The sequence below is a fragment of the Xyrauchen texanus genome, chromosome 44 (genome assembly GCF_025860055.1).
Source record: "Xyrauchen texanus isolate HMW12.3.18 chromosome 44, RBS_HiC_50CHRs, whole genome shotgun sequence".
Classification (NCBI taxonomy): domain Eukaryota; kingdom Metazoa; phylum Chordata; class Actinopteri; order Cypriniformes; family Catostomidae; genus Xyrauchen; species Xyrauchen texanus.
The window spans coordinates 26,980,628-26,996,936 of record NC_068319.1 but is presented as its reverse complement, the minus strand read 5'-3'; the positions used below and the strand labels follow the sequence as shown (position 1 = coordinate 26,996,936).

Here is a 16,309-nt window from a genome sequence, read left to right as displayed (position 1 = left end):
TAGTTAACGCTTTTGCATTTTATACTTGTAATCAGATTACAGTTAGCGACTTTCTATTAAGGTAATTTCTTTTAAACACATTACTTGGGCTAGATATACACTGATTGAGCACTTTATTAGGAAGGCTATGATCCTAAAAAGGTGCTATTCTGCTCACTATAATTGTACAGAGTGGTAATCAGAGTTACCGTAGCCTTTCTGTCAACTAGAACCAGACTGGCCATTCTCCATTGACCTCTCTCATCAACAAGGCATTTCTGTCCACAGAACTGCCTTTCACTGGATATTTTTTTTGTTTTTGTTTTTTGGCACCATACTGAGTAAACTCTAGAGACTGTTGTACCTGAAAATTCCAGAAGATCAGCAGATACAAAAATACTTCAACCAGCCTGTCTGGCACCAACAATCATGTCACGGTCGAAATCACTGAGATCACATTTTTTCCACTTTCCGATGTTTGAAGTGAACATTAACTGAAGCTCCTGATCAGTATATGCATGATTTTATGCATTGCACTGCTGCCACACGATTGGCTGATTAGATAATCGCATGAATAAGTAAGTGTGCAAGTGTTCCTAATGAAGTGCATTTCGAAGTATGGGTCTCTGCGGAACAATAATGGGCCTTTCCAAAACTGTGGTCATTTTTAATATGGGATGGGTGTTTTTGAACTATCCAATGAAAGTTGAGATTATCAGTGTAGCATGCCAAATGCATAAAGAAGTTGAAAAATGCCCATCCCGATTTGAAAAAGCCCACTGATTGGAAAAAATGCCCATTTCTGTTCTGCAGAGACAGAAGACTACATTTTCAGAATCAGAATCAGCTTTATTGCCAAGTATGCTTACACACAAGGAATTTGTCATGGTGAAAGAAGCTTCCAGTGCAAAGAAAATGCAAAAAAATATACTTATACAACATATACATACAAACATTTGAAATATACATAAAAACATATATACGTTAACAGTGAAATAAGAATAAAAAATAAGATTCAATATATAAATATATAGAGGAAACTACAGTAGGGCAATCATTGTGTTCAAATATGTTATATATACACAGATATACAGTTATGTGCGAGGTGATTTTTAATGTATTGTGGAGAAGAGGTAGGATATGTCAAATAAGTATAAATTGAATAATATATCTGCAAGCAGCAATTCCAGGGCCAAGCAGAACAATGGCAGAAAATGGGGCTGCCGAAAATCCACGCTTGAATACTATATTCAAAGCGGTTTAAAACCCATGAACCGAATTACTTATAATGTAATAGATATTAATTTCACTTTTGACCAATAGGTGGTATTGTCACCAAGTTTATATGGTATTGTCAGGGGTGGCTATATTTGCACAATATAAAGTTTTCATGTGCTCATGGAAAGTCTCTCGTCCAATCAGATTCGAGGACCGGAACAAACTGTGGTGTATAATATATATATATATATATATATATATATATATATATATATATATATATATATATATATATATATAGCACGTGTCTTTTAACGGGCAGAATGTGTATGCACCTGAAGTTATTTGCACTATTTATGTTATTTGCACTATTTGTCCACAAGGCTACAAGCAACACTCACATTTGAGCCGTTGCTGTCACGAAGATGATCGTAACCGGTAAATTAGAGAAGATGAATGTGAAAACAACAACAGTGGATTTGCAAGTCAAGAGCACATGTGTGAGGAGGTCAGGAGACGTCTTTGTTTGTATAACTCGAGTCTGAAGGAATATAAAGACATCTTTATGAGTCTTAACTCCTGAAAATAAATAGTCCGGTATTTTCTAGCAGTCGTCTCGCGCATGCGCCCACCACCTGTGTATGCACGCGCTGTCAAAAGGAGTATACTTTGATGGGCTCGCGTTCGACTGTACGTAGACGCTGAGCTTTCCCGTCAAAATGGAAGTATACTTAGGACTTAAATCAGTTGAATAAGAGTTCAAGTTTACTTACCAAACACCTCTGGCTGCTTTGCTTTGGAAAAGTGGGTGATGATCTAAGCCTAGAACCAGAAATTCAAGTTATTGACATAGTATTAATACATTTGAATGAACATAAACCTACAGTCCATAACTGAACATAAATTACCTTACAATTAAACTTGCAGGAACAATGACCATCTACTTTTGTTACTGTTATAACATGGTACAGTGAGGGTATCAGATGGTAATACCATGGTAATTTGATATATCACACAACTAAATGATTAAATACTGTGGAATTTACATGGTACTCAAAGGTACTTCAAAGATTACCATGTTACAATTAACCCAAAAAATTGTATTATCATCTGGGTTCTTATATATTTTAACTAATGAATTTACATGACCTTCTCAAGTTTGTGTTTACTAGATAAGGACTTTTTTTTTTTTAATCCTTCAAATTCAGTGTTTTATTGTACATTTTATTAAATGAACTACAATTGATCATACCAGGGTCTGGAGCATCTGGCTGAAGAGCAGGGAAATCATTTTCAAACATGAACGTGCTGTCATACTGAGGATTCTCCTGAAATAAAAGAGTGGAAAATATCAAATGATTGAAGTAGCCTCTGTTTAATCACAGTCTGGAGGATAAAACATCCCAGAGTGCTTTCTTTCTTTCCATTTGCTCTTCCTCAGGTTGACATATTTGGGAAGACATTCTGCTCGATGCCAGAGGCCTAAATGAAGCAATCAAATAGTGTCCAAACTTCAAGAGTCCATAATAATCAAAGTCTTGTCAGAGTGTGAAGTAGTCTAGCAACTTTCTTGATTAATCGTTAAATAATAATATCCAGGAATGAGACATTCATCCAAGACCATTTGTCAGGCTTAAGTGAGCGTTTAAAGAACCAGTTCATCTGAAAATATTCATTGTCATATAAATCATTGGGTACATAAGGAAACAGAGTAAACGTACATAGAGAGCAAAGATATCACATATAGACACATTACTTTCCAGAGAAACAGGTTTAAGCAGAGTTCCTAAAAGGCTTCCATAATGCTTCAGGCTTAGCCAGAGGTTTCAAGAGCTTATAAGTATCAGTTTATGAATTTTTAAAACCCACAAATCATTTTAGCAGAACTACTCTTTGATCACTGTTCTCAAGTGGAAATCATACTTGTAAATAAACCACAAACTGCACAACAGTGGGGTAGCAAGAAAAAAGGCAATAGAAAATATTCTATCCATCAATGAATTTCAGAAAATAGTCTTAAAGTCTGTTTAAAATGGAATAAAAATGTCCGATTAAAGGAATAATTCACCTAAAAAAAATGTACATTCTCTCACCTGCATGCCATCCTATACGTGCATGACATTCTTGCTTCTGCAGAACAAAAACATATATTTTTTTTTTAATATCTAAGCTCTGTAGATGCTCCAAAAAGTGCATAAATGCAGCATAAAAGTTTCATTCATGTTTTTTAAAGCAATCCACACAGTTTTGGTTGAGTACAGACCCAAAATATAACTCCTTTTTCACTGTACATCTTGCCGTTCCAGTCTCTATGCACGATCATAATTACAAGCTCGATTACACTTCCAAGTGTTTGCATCACAGAGCGCTACATGGTGCTAGGCAGCGTAATCAAGCTTGAATTCATAATATCCAAAGAGACTACTAAAACAAGTTTAATTTTGTTCTGTTCTCATCCAAAACCAGATGGATCACATCTGAAGACATGGATTTAACCACTGTAGTCATATCGATTAGTTTTATGCTGCATTTATGTAATTTTTGGAGCTTCAAAGTTTTGGACCTCATTCACTTGCATTAAATGGACTTAGAGAGATGAAAAATCTTGTAAAATCTTGCAACAAATGAATGCACAACAAATGCTAAAGGCTGAAATCAATGTCTATATGGAGACCAACTGGTCCTCAGTATCTTCTGGGGGTGTGGCTTGGGAGGCACTTAAGGCGGTTCTTAGGGGCTGGATCATACAGTATGCCTCATTCACCAAAAAATCCAAAGCACAAGAACTCGTGGAATTGGAAGGGGATATTAAAAGTGACGAGGCAGAGCTGAAGCACCGAATGCCGTCTGATGGCCTCATAGAGTTGACCCATTTGAAATACAGATATAACACTATTTTGTCACGGAAGGTGGGGTTTTGGCTATTCAGGGAAAGACATACTTTGAGTCAGAGGACAAGGCAGGAAAACATCTGGCTAGATATATAAATCAGAGAGTCTTTTTCTAACATTCCCTCAGTGAAATATGCTGGTGGTGAAATATTTACCTCAGCCATTGATTTAAATAATGCTTTTAAAGAATTCTATCTTGATCTCCATAATTCTATGTTTCTGTCTACTGATGAGGATATTAGAAACTTTATGGAACCATTAGAACTTCCTAAACTGACGACTGAGCAAAAACATTCTCTTGATTCTGAGATAAACTTGGAGGAGCTTGATGAGGTAATTAAGGCCTTGCCAACAGGCAAGGCTCCGGGGCCAGACAGCTTTGGTGCTGATTTTTTTTGATCTTATGCTAAAGAACTGGCTCCACATTTACTAGAAGTTTATATGGAATCATTAAAGAATGGAAAGCTTCCACCAATCATGACGCAAGCCCGGATCAGTCTGATTCTTAAAAAGGACAATGCTCCAAGCGAGTGTAAAAGTTACCGTTCAATTTCCCTGATCAAGCTAGATGTTAAAATATTGTCAAAACTTTTGGCTAACTGATTAAGTAAAGTTATGATATCTCTTAGATATAATAGACATCAGGTGGGGTTTATTTGGGGCCGTAACTCTTGTAACTGATAATATTGGGCGTTTCATTATTGTCATGTGGGCAGTGGCAATCAGATTCCGGTCGCTGCCATCTCACTTGATGGCAAAAAGGCTTTTGATATGATAGAATGGGATTATCTTTTTAAGATTTTGGAAATGTACAGGTATGGGAATACTTTTGTTGGGTGGATTAAGTTACTATATAGACACCCGGTAGTGGCGGTTCAAACAAATGGATTAATTTCAGATTATTTTACTCTGGATAGGGGCACCCGGCAGGGTTGCCCTTTTTCCTCCCTTATTGTTCTATCTTGCCCTGGACCCAAAGAAGGATGATTTTCCAGGGGTGATGGAGCATAAGCTTTTGCTTTATGTGGATGATATTTTATTATTTGTCTCCGACCCTACTAGATCTATGCCTTGCCTCCACAGAATTATTCATTCCTTTTCTGTTCTCAGGATACAGAGTGAATTAATCTAAATCCGAAGCTTTGGCCCTGACAGCGTACTGTCTGGTAACAGCTTTTTTGAGCACCTTCCTGTTGCCCAAACAGGGCATTAAGTATTTTATTCCCAGCATATTTGTGTGATTTAGTTAGAGTTCATTTTGACCCTTTAATAAAAAGGATTTCATTACATTTATCTATGATTGGGAAGGTTAATGTTAGTAAAATGAATTGAAAATTCAACTACCTGCTACAATCTCTCCCTATAGATGTCCCCCTCTCTTATTTCAAGCAATTTGATAGCACTGCAAAGTCCTTCATTTGGAATGGTAAACGTCCCAGATTACATTTCAGTAAATTACATAGGCCGATTGACAAAGGTGGGTTAGGCCTACCCAAGATTTTGTTTTATTATTATGCATTCTGTCGCAGACATTTGGCTCATTTGTTGCTCCCACCTGAGAGAGACCCTCCCTGGTTTTGTATTGAACAGGAAGTGCTTGCCCCTATTTCACCACTGCAAAGCCTTTCTGTCAAAATAACTTGAGAAGTTTAGTTACACACCGTTATCATGCAAAAAAGTGTGGCCAAATTGTTTAATTCGGACATTTAAATAAATGTAGCCTTGAGCATATGGCTGAACCCCAAATAATGAATTAATAAATAAACTTTCTGCTGGACAGAGTGTATTGTGAGGGAGATTAACACGTTCAGTGACCTATATGAGAGTGGAGTGTTGAGATCCTTTGAAAATATGGTTCAACATTTTGCCATTTTCCCAGGTCTCAGTTCTTTAGGTATTTACGGCTACGCCACCTGCTCTATAGTAGCATACACCCCCTAAAGCAGCAGATTCTCTCAGAGTGGTAATTACTGCTTTTGGAAAAGGTAATGAGTCATCAGTGTATTACTCCCTGCTAATTCAGAGTCTGGGGGACAGAGCTTCAGCTTCTCTCAATAGATTATGGGAGAAGTATTTAAGTTTATTTAATGTGTTCAATTAATACAAATTGTTAATAATAAAAAAGATAGAAAACAGGATGGGGAAAACTGGATCAAAAGGAGGATAAGAACCCAGGTCCTCCACATGGACAAAGTACATTCATACCGTCCTATCACACAAAGCCATTGCAGAGACAGTCAAGGGGCAGTTTGCCTTTAATTTCTTTCTTTCCACCAGACTATTTCAGTGCAAATAGCTGCACTATGTGGCTGGTATTACACCTGGTTACACCTAAAGGGAAACCCCATTACTGAAGTGCAATTCCGCTGCAGGTTGTGATAGAAATGTAAGGAAACAAACAAACACAGCAACGACTCTGGAATATCTGGAAATAAAGCCAAGCAACAGAGAACTCTTCATCGGATACAATGTTTGTTATTTACACAAGCGTCACAGGGTAATTTCATTTCTCTGGAGAAAGCGGTTTATTGACCGAGCCGCATGTATACGGGAGTAAGAGAACAACGCTCTGCGTTGCGTGTAAACAAGACCAATGCTTTCTCGCAATAACCCGCTTTCTGGTGTCCTTGTAAATGTAGTAATTGTGCCAATTAGCTGTCGATTAAACTAAACTTGTATTGAACCCAAAATATTCCTTTAAGCTAGATGTCTGCTGAAATAAATGTGAGTAACTAAACCATGGAGGATGTCCAATGGCTCACCTCTCCATTGGCTCTCAGACTGCCAGGACAGAGGGGATTTTTTGGGTCATGTCGTGGGACGTTGTCCACTGGCGGTTTCTCCACCTGTCCTTTCCAAGGACGCTTCATTCGATGGGCCGACACCAGAACCCAGGAGTCCCGTAGGGGATTGTACCTCAAATGCTGGTGCTCTAAGACACAAATTAAGATGCAAGAACAACCTTATTATGTATGATGTACATTTTAGGATATAGGATTTCCCCTTGTTAGGTTCTGCAGCTCTTGTTTTGTATTCAGTGAGTGATGGTGGGGTAAGGTGTAGTAGTAGGTAGTAGGACTGGTAAAGGGTGTAGGGTTGAATCCTGCAAGGGCGATCTATAAATGATCACTGTTGTGTCCTTGATCAACACTTCAAAATGACACTTCAACTCAGGATGATCCAAGGACACTGATCCTGCTATAAGTGTAACTGTGATGAGGAGGAGGGTGGGGCCGGGCCGTGTCTATGCACGCCCAGCCCCCATTTGGGCTAATTAACTGAGGAGAGGAATAAATGCGGCAGAATGTGGCAGCTCAGGAGAGAGAGAGCCACATGCAACTGCCATGTGCGTGTTTATATTGTGTCTTTTTGTTTAAGTTCCTATTAAATATTATTTTGACTGTTCAGCTGGTTCCCGCCTCCTCCTTTCCCATCCTTAACCTTGTTACATTGGTGCCAAAGCCTGGGAAGGAGGAGGGATAAGCTGTTTTGGAGTCCTCGCCACTGCCATCCACACAAAAGGACCCTCCATGTAAAATAAAACAGATTTTATAAGGTTACTGATATGACTGGAATCTTAATTTTAATGTGAGGTCATAATTTCCAACATATATTGCAAAACTACATTTAGGATTTAAACTTTTTAATAAGGAAAAAATTACTTAGTGCACCTCCAAGCCAAATACAGCAATGTGAAAGAAAGAAAAAAACTCCTTTTGATGAATTTAGACTGCAAATTGTCAATGTATTCCTTAATTTGTCAATTACATGAAACATCATTGGTTCTCACATGTCTCATTGATGTCAAACCTGACACAATGCATCCAGAAGTGCAATGTATGCACACAAATTACATTTTAAAGCTACAGTGATGGGGAAGAATTATTTTCCCATTCACTTTCATTGTATGACAAAGAACAGCCAAAATATGCTTGAAAATATCTGCTTTTGTGAAAGAGAAGAAAGTCCAACGGGTTTGGAACGACGTGGTCTGGAAGCCCAAAACGTGACTGTATTATGGGAATAACCCGAATAAATCGCACACCACAACAGTCAAAAATAAACAAACAAAAAAAAATACATTTGACTTTTTTCTTATTTTTTTCTCTCTCTTTCTCTCAGCAGGTTTGAATGTTTGGAACCACAACGCATTATTTTAAGTAATCTATATAATTTAATCAAAAATAGTGGAATTCGTTAGTATTAAACTAAAATATGAATCTTTAAAAAAAATTTTCAACGAAACCGTTGCCTCTTTTGTGCCATGGTCCGTCTCAAACGAATTAAATTATTTAATGAAACGATCGTTCAAACGAACCGACTCGTTAAAAGAATCGGACTTCGCAGCGCTAGTTTAAGTCACGTGAGACCTACAGGGTCAGCAGGACCAGCGCACTGTGCTTGTTGGCAATACACGTTAAAAGACAAGGTTGTACAAACAGATCTGCAATAAAGTTTACTCATAAATGTACTTTATTAAAATAGTATTAATTAATGTAATCTGTATTTGCCTGTCAAGCATGCAAAGTTCAAACGTCCGAATGCACTTCAGAACATTGGTGTTAGAGTGTTCAAACATTCATTACCTTTAGGATCAAACGTGGGTTTGCTGTCACTGTCCATGTTACTGCACACACTATATCAACTGTATCGTCCTGTAAACGCGGAATCTAGTCCACAAGATAGCTTGTTTCGTCTATAGAGTTTTGGCACTTCCTCTATAAATGCCCCAGGGTGTTTGATTTTGCGCAATTAAAACGCAGTAAAACCATTTAAACATAAACGAAGCCACGGTTTTGAGAACAAAGGGGCCACTGTTATTACAATGATTAAATACGTAATACTATATAAATAAATAAATGTAATTATTCGACATGTATTATGTTCTCAGTAACGCATGTTCCTACTTCTGTGCTTTTAGGTGCCACATTGATGTCAATTATGCATTTTCACACCATCTTCTTCCGTGTTGCGTTTCTGCGCGATTTCATTGGATGAGGACCAGCAGTTGATGGCAGCCGATTGGTCCAAATAACTCACAGCTGACACGTCAGATCACGTCAGCGACCTTCATATTTGACATGATGAGTGTTTGAATGAAGTCAGTTGAATGTCTTTTGTAATCTTAGACCGATTTTTACTTTTAAATCGTCTTTTTATGGTCGGATTACGATGTCTCTGATAAGAAACGTCTTAAAACTTGTCGTTGTTATTGGTCTGTTGGTGTTGGCTGTTCCGTTTTTGAGATATTGGATGGCAACTAAACAGTATGTCTTTACAAAAGAAGATGTTGCCAAGTTAGCCAGACAGTATGCAGGTGAGTTAACACTTAAACTGGTTTATCGTTTACATTGGTTGGCTGTTAACAAATGCCTCATATTGAGCTTATTTTAACCAGACTATAATTTAGCATGCTATTCTGGAGTTATATCTGTTTGCCAAGGTATTGCAAGAATTGGTCTCCATAGCAACAGTGGCAGTGAAAATACATTATGTTGACTACAAGTTACATTCAGATCAGAGATGCACAGCTGAACTGCTCTAAAAGTACTGCCAACAACTGTCACAATTTTCAACTTTTAGGCTAAATGGCAAAGTCCAAGGACATGGTGGGCTGATCTTATTGTAGCACTATTATTTGAGTTCCACCATAAACACAAAAAGTGACACACTGTGACTGACTGAGATTTTATTTTTCTTACTCCTTTCCATACAATTATATTTTTAAAGTGATCACAACTGTTGAGCTACAAAAAGAAAAGGAGAACTATAAAAGTGGTCTATAATTGGTCTGAAATTATACAAATTGGAAATCTTAAAATTTTTAGTTTAAAACACATGTCAGGTTTGTAGAAATGTAATCTTTGTGTCCATCTTTGTGTCATACTGTTTTGAAAAACCTTTTTAAAAAATCCACAAAAAAATTACATTTATTAACACAAAAAAATTTGTCAAGTGGTGTAACTAACCATTAAGATAAATTTATTTAATTACCTTCCTTGCACTTTGAATGCACGTGAGTGTGCAAACGTAATCATTAACTATAAAAAAAACTTTTTTACCATATTGTTTTCAAGGTAGAATATGTTTTATTTTACAAATATCCTGAATTTTTCAGTCATGAAAATCAAGACGTTTTCCTCAGGGTTACTCCACTTGACCTGAACAAAATGGGCCTTATCATAAAAATATACAAAATATTTTATTTTATTTATTATTATTAGTAGTAGTAGTAGTAGTATTGCTTCACACTGTCATGAGGGTCTCGATGGTCTTTTTTTCTTTTTTTATTATTTATTTATTTATCTTGCTTACAAGTTGCTAGATAAGGACCACAACGGTTTTCTGTTTCGTTAGGCATGTCCAATAATTTTACTGATTTTACTCATAAATTAAAAAAACCTGTTCTAAAACCCCATAGAGAAATCTTTAGGGAAACATGGCAAATTAGACTTCCATGTTCACCTACAAATTGACGTCATGGCTGAACAGCTCTATTGTTTCAGTTTTTTTGGGGGAATAATGATAAAAGATTATTCCAAACTACGTAATTATTTTTTTATAAGAATTGCAGCTTTTAATGAGATTTTTATTTTGTATTTAACCAGGTGTGTTCACCATATATATAGTTTAACTCCCTATGGTCATTGGTCATTTTTGACCAGAATCATTTTTGCTGATTTAATGAAAATGGCTTCTTTTATCTGAGCAGTACAAGACTTGGTGACTTTTCCTCCACTTGCCAATTGAACATACAAAAAACAAAACAAATGCCAATAATTATGCAACCGTGCTAAACACACACTCTCAGAAATGAGGGGTGAGACAATAACACACCCACAATGCAGCACATACATACACACACAAATAAATGGGTAAAAAGAAACAAAAAAGACACGAGGTAGAATGCAAAACATGACACATACACACAGATAAATAAATGGGTGAGACAATTTTACTTTAAGCCCCAGAAATACCTAAATTAATTCAAACTCAGAAATAGAAAACATGTTTATCATAGTAGAGGTGTATTCAAGTAATTGTTTTGTGTGAATACATTTTTTTAATGCATTTTTTTAATTATTTAATAGATCTGGACTTTAAAAAAGATTGTCACATCATTGACTCAAATAACGGCTTACATTTCAGTCTGTTCCTCACACAAACCTATCATATGTCTTCAGAGGACTTAGATTATAGTACAAGCATTTAATGAACAAACACTGTGAATTGTCATTATATAAAAAAGAGCAGCATAAAATTCATCCTTTGTGTTCTGAAGAAAAAACCAAATAAATAATGACAAAATGTTCATTTTTGGATTAACTATACCTTTAACCTGTTAGATAGATGTATGAACTGGTTCTCTTGTATGTCATAGGCCAGGATCACGAGCAAGCATTCTCTAAAATAGTTGTGGAGCTGCGTAAGCGATATCCGGGCCACATCCTCCCTGATGAGGACCTGCAGTGGGTGTTTGTGAATGCCGGCGGGTGGATGGGGTCCATGTGTCTGTTACATGCATCACTCACAGAGTATGTGCTTCTATTTGGTACTGCAGTGGACACGGGAGGACATTCAGGTAACCCACAAGACAACTTATTTTGTTTCATGAATAAAGTATTGCTTTAGCCACAGTACTACTATAAAGAAGTATGATTCATTTTAGTAAACTGTCTCTTTCATATGGCTCGTTTTAAAGAATCCCAGTTAAATAAATGATGATAAACATGTCAACTACATCACAATTTTGATCCAACACAAAGTTCTCCCTGACAGTTTGGTGATTAATAAACACTTTTTCAAATTGGTTCAAACGAATCATTTAAAGTAATCAAAATATTGATTCATTCACAAATAGAACATCACTTATGTGTGCAGTATGCTTGTGATAATTACGTAGCTGTAAGGATAAAATTCTGTTCTGAACTCTCTCAGAATTGTATTTACTTGCCCTTTGTTCTTTTAAGAGAACACCATGTTGACACATCACTTATCAAGCAGCTATGGCTATTTAGTATTGATTGTATTCTGTGTCCACTCGCTTTTCATATCTCTTTCACTTTGTATCTCTATTAGGCCGTTACTGGGCAGAAATATCAGATACTATTATTTCTGGAATGTTCAGGCAATGGAAAGAGGGAACGACTAAAAGCGAGACTTACTATCCAGGTATAACAATCATAAGTGAACATCCAGCACCTTAAAAGAATAGTTCACCGAAAAATGACATTTCTGTCATCATGTACTCACCATCATGTCATTCCAAACTGCATGACTTTCTTTCAAGGTTAGTATATATATTTTAACTCCCTATGGTCATCAGTCATTTTTGACCGGAATCATTTTTGCTGATTTAATAAAAATGGCTTCTTTTATCTGAGCAGTACAAGACTTGGTGACTTTTCCTCCACTTGCCATTTGAACATACAAAAAACAAAACAAATGCCAATAATTATGTAACTGTGCTAAACACACTCTCTGAAATGAGGGGTGAGACAATAACACACCCACAATGCAACACACACACAAATAAATGGGTAAAAAGAAACAAAAAAGACACGAGGTAGAATGCAAAACATGACACATACACACAGATAAATAAATGGGTGAGACTAACACAGCCTGAAGGGAGGACACGGAACAACCACACTCATGCACACACCAAGAACAAAGAATAAATTGTGAGGGTACGCTTACACAACAATGATCTACTAAAAACAGAAACGTTTTTTCTTTGCGTTTTTTAAAAGTTTTGCGTACAGACGACAACGTCGTCAAAACGATACCCGTTCACACGGATCTGCGAAAATGACTAAAAACACTGTATTATGTATGCCAGGCCAGTAGTTAGCGATGTCACTTTGTAAAGAAACACTACGTGCCTGCGCACAAAAGTATTCTTCCACAGAGCGGAGAATACAAACAATGAAGATGGCGAAAGCGTCTGGATGGAAGATGAGGTTGCTTTGTTACTACAAGTGACCCTGGACTATAAAGCGCCAACATGTCAGGAAAATGTGGACTGGGAGTCATGCCAGTCTAAGTATTGGAGGCATTTTTAGCCCACTATCCGACAAGCGAAAATACTGGATTTCCCGCACGAGAAAGAGTCGATTTCCAAAGCTCACATAACATCTAAACTGAAACACAGTCCTGTAGTCCGCTATTGTTTTGAATGTCTCGCGCATTGTTTTGAAGTGCTCGTGCGCATGCCTATAGACTGAGCACGTAATACGCGTGCGCACAACGTCATCGTTTTCACAAATTCGCGTTTTGTATGTTTACACAGAGATGATAACGGCATCGTTTTCAAAAACTTGCGCTTTGAAACCCGTTTTCAAACGTTTATGTTTTCAGGCCCCAAAACGCCATTGCCTTGTAAACAGCCCCTGAGTGACCCCAACGGACAAAAGGATAGCTTTTCCACTGTGGGAAAGTTTACACTTAGATGCAGGTGCCTCACCTTCCAGACAAAACTTTGCATCTTTCTGTTATGGAAACAAAGATATTTTCCCACAGCTCTAAGTTATAAATGTGGCCTCATCGAGACTTGCACACTGTTCATTCTAACAGCGCCATGGCGAAACGCTGCTGTTCAGGAGACCCTGCAGCCATATACTGGCTATTATTGTCACGACATGATTTTTAAGTCATGTTATTTATATTTTGTTTACCAGGTGGCAGCAATCTGCCCCCAGTATATTTCACATTCTCATATATTCTTCATGATTCAACTTATAGGTTTTACTGTACTAAAGCATATGCAGATTAATAGTAAAATTGAAAAATGTACATGTCAGTAAGATCAAAAGAGCATAAAATCCCAAAAGAAGTGCATAGTTTTATTTTTATTAATTCAGGAAAAGAGAAATTGTATCATTATCATCATCATCATCATCAAAAGTAACACTTTTGCTCTTTCCGGTCATAAATGACCGGGAGGACCAAAGGTAAGGTTAATTTATGTACTATAGTACTGACAGCTATTTTCCATACAAAGAAAATGGATAGGGATGGGTGCTGTGCAGGTCCAGAATGACAAAAAATACCATAAAGGTGCCATGGAAGTAGATATGTAAGCTTTTTGAAGCCATACAATTCGCATTCACGTTCAAATTCAAATACGGCCACCTTCACTCACTCAACAAAAGGATTTTTGCCACTTGTTCAATTACTTGCAAACTAAAGCAACACAATTCTAGAACATTCTGTCACAGCTTGATTTCATTCTGTTCTATCCATTTAAATTTATAAAATGGAAGTTTACAGAATCCATTTGAGTTTGGACTACATGAATACTTTTTCTGGTGTTAATGTAGCATTGATGAAACTGTACACTGGATTTCCATTTCTCAGCATACTTTGCATGGACACGATAGGGTGAGGAAATGTTAAAATTAAGGTAGGTGTTGCACATGAAATCGATATCTCACTGTGTTGAGCAAATACTGTGCTGACCATACTATAGTTACTAAATTATACTCCGAGGTGCTTCCAACCAACATTTATTTAGCATGCTAACATTCACTTTCACTAGTTAGTATATAAAGAAATAAGAGATTTATTTGAGTTACATTGACACTTCTAATTTTGTTGGGTTTACCCAATTCAGCTTGGTTCTTTCTACACAAAGTGTTTATGTAAGATAAAGTAATTTTAAGTTAAGAACTCATTTCAAACACTTGTTTAGACTTGTTGGGTTTGATGTCATTGGTTTCTGTCATCATTGATGCCAAACCAGGTGCAAGGCATGTAAAGAAACTCTACTTGAATGCATGTAGATGTGAATGAGGTTTAAGAGCTGCAGCAGAGAAGACTATAATATAGCGCATGGGTCGAATTATTACGAGAACTACTGGTGCTTTTCATCCATTTGTAGCGCAACAGCCTCAATCCCCATTTACTTGCATTACATGAAAATTTGCAGTAAGTACATTCTTTTTTTTGTGTTCCGTGGAAGAAAGAAAGTCAAACAGGTTTGGAACAAAATAAAGATGAGTAAATGATGACAGAATTTTCCTTTTTGGATGAGCTATTCCTTTAAGTGTTCTCTCATCTGACCCATTAAACTGAATTTTGACTTAATTGTGTGGATTTTTCCATCACAATGGCAGGTGACACTATAGTGCACGTGGTGGGAGAGGCTACCTCAGTGCAGTGGAGCACAGGGACGTGGATGGTGGAATATGGCCGAGGATTCATTCCCTCAACGTTGGGCTTCGCTTTAGCCGACACGGTCTTTAGCACCCAGGACTTTGTAACACTATTTTATACTGTACGTGTGTACTTGAAGGGTATGTTCCTGACAGAAGCTGGCGCTCTCTGAAAACCACACTATGTTTTGTGTCATGTCGAGGTGTTTTTGGGGTAATTGATCACAATGGCAGCCGTTTGTGAATGGAAGGCCAATGTTTTCAATTGTAAAACACTTAATGTAACTACTATTCTAATGAGAGAGTTTTATTTTCCCTACTGTACAAAATGTTTATCAAATATCATATCATAGTGAAATCTCAAAAAATGATGCGTGTTATTGATTTAGCAGCTCAATACAGTCCAGAAACGGTTAAAGTGAAGTATGAATGAAAAACATTGGAGAGATCCCACTCTGCAATTTTAAAATACTGTGAAATATTGTTGCTTTATTTTTCCATAACAGATACATTTAATGTCCAAAATTGTCTCTCTGTTCAGCCTGCAGTCTCGCCAGAATAAACTGTCAGTTTATATTGTTGATTAAGACTTTGAATTGGTTTGTCTTTTATACATGATTCTTTTGCCCTTCTTTTGACTTCTGTTTTGTGTCAGTCAAATTGGTATTATTAGGGTTAGGTTAGGGTTAACCCTAACCCATACAATAATACCATGGTAACTGTGTTTTTTGCCAAAATACCAAAGATACAACATAATTTGTTAATTGTGTAAAATCATAATAAATATGGAATTTTCTTTAAACAGTGTAAGAAGCTTTCATGATATTTTGATGCCACTCATGGCACCAAGTTTCCAGTTTTACTTTAGTAAAAAATAACTGCAGTCAAATTTGGCTGAAAAAATGGTTTCTTACCATGGTGTATTTTTGTAAAGCTTATGACTCAAATATTTTCAATTTATTGTTGAAAATAAAAAAAAATTGTTGACTAAGTTAACAAGAAATTTTACATTAAAAAGGTGTAGCTATGTTGTTTAAAAAAAAAAAAAAAAATGTAATTAAGGGC

General features: G+C 36.7%; 2 protein-coding genes across 2 annotated transcripts in view; one reads left to right on the top strand and one right to left on the bottom strand.

Annotated features, from left to right (window-relative positions):
* Positions 1-8,860, bottom strand: part of galt (galactose-1-phosphate uridylyltransferase) — a 169,143-nt gene extending 160,283 nt beyond the window's left edge. Inside the window, exons 1-4 of the mRNA XM_052117683.1 lie at positions 8,675-8,860; positions 6,851-7,020; positions 2,450-2,525; positions 1,971-2,019 (exon numbers count right to left, since the gene is read on the bottom strand). Of these exons, the coding sequence (XP_051973643.1) occupies positions 1,971-2,019; positions 2,450-2,525; positions 6,851-7,020; positions 8,675-8,711 (332 nt within the window). The 5' untranslated portion in view covers positions 8,712-8,860. The remainder of the gene's footprint in view (positions 1-1,970; positions 2,020-2,449; positions 2,526-6,850; positions 7,021-8,674) is intronic.
* A 314-nt stretch (positions 8,861-9,174) lies between these two features.
* On the top strand, positions 9,175-16,045 carry LOC127636942 (sigma non-opioid intracellular receptor 1-like). Its single transcript, XM_052117742.1, has 4 exons — positions 9,175-9,405; positions 11,470-11,670; positions 12,168-12,260; positions 15,206-16,045. The coding sequence occupies exons 1-4, from the start codon at positions 9,261-9,263 to the stop codon at positions 15,415-15,417; spliced, it is 651 nt and encodes a 216-aa protein (XP_051973702.1). The 5' UTR covers positions 9,175-9,260; the 3' UTR covers positions 15,418-16,045.
* The last annotated feature ends 264 nt before the right edge of the window (positions 16,046-16,309 follow it).

What these genes read in the sequence shown, in the direction of transcription:
- LOC127636942 (XM_052117742.1), top strand. Translation starts at nt 9,261, where the DNA reads ATGTCTCTGATAAGAAACGTCTTAAAACTTGTCGTTGTTATTGGTCTG. An exon ending in GTTAGCCAGACAGTATGCAG is followed by an intron (nt 9,406 to 11,469) that starts GTGAGTTAACAC and finishes TGTATGTCATAG; the next exon opens with GCCAGGATCACGAGCAAGCA. An exon ending in AAGCGAGACTTACTATCCAG is followed by an intron (nt 12,261 to 15,205) that starts GTATAACAATCA and finishes TCACAATGGCAG; the next exon opens with GTGACACTATAGTGCACGTG.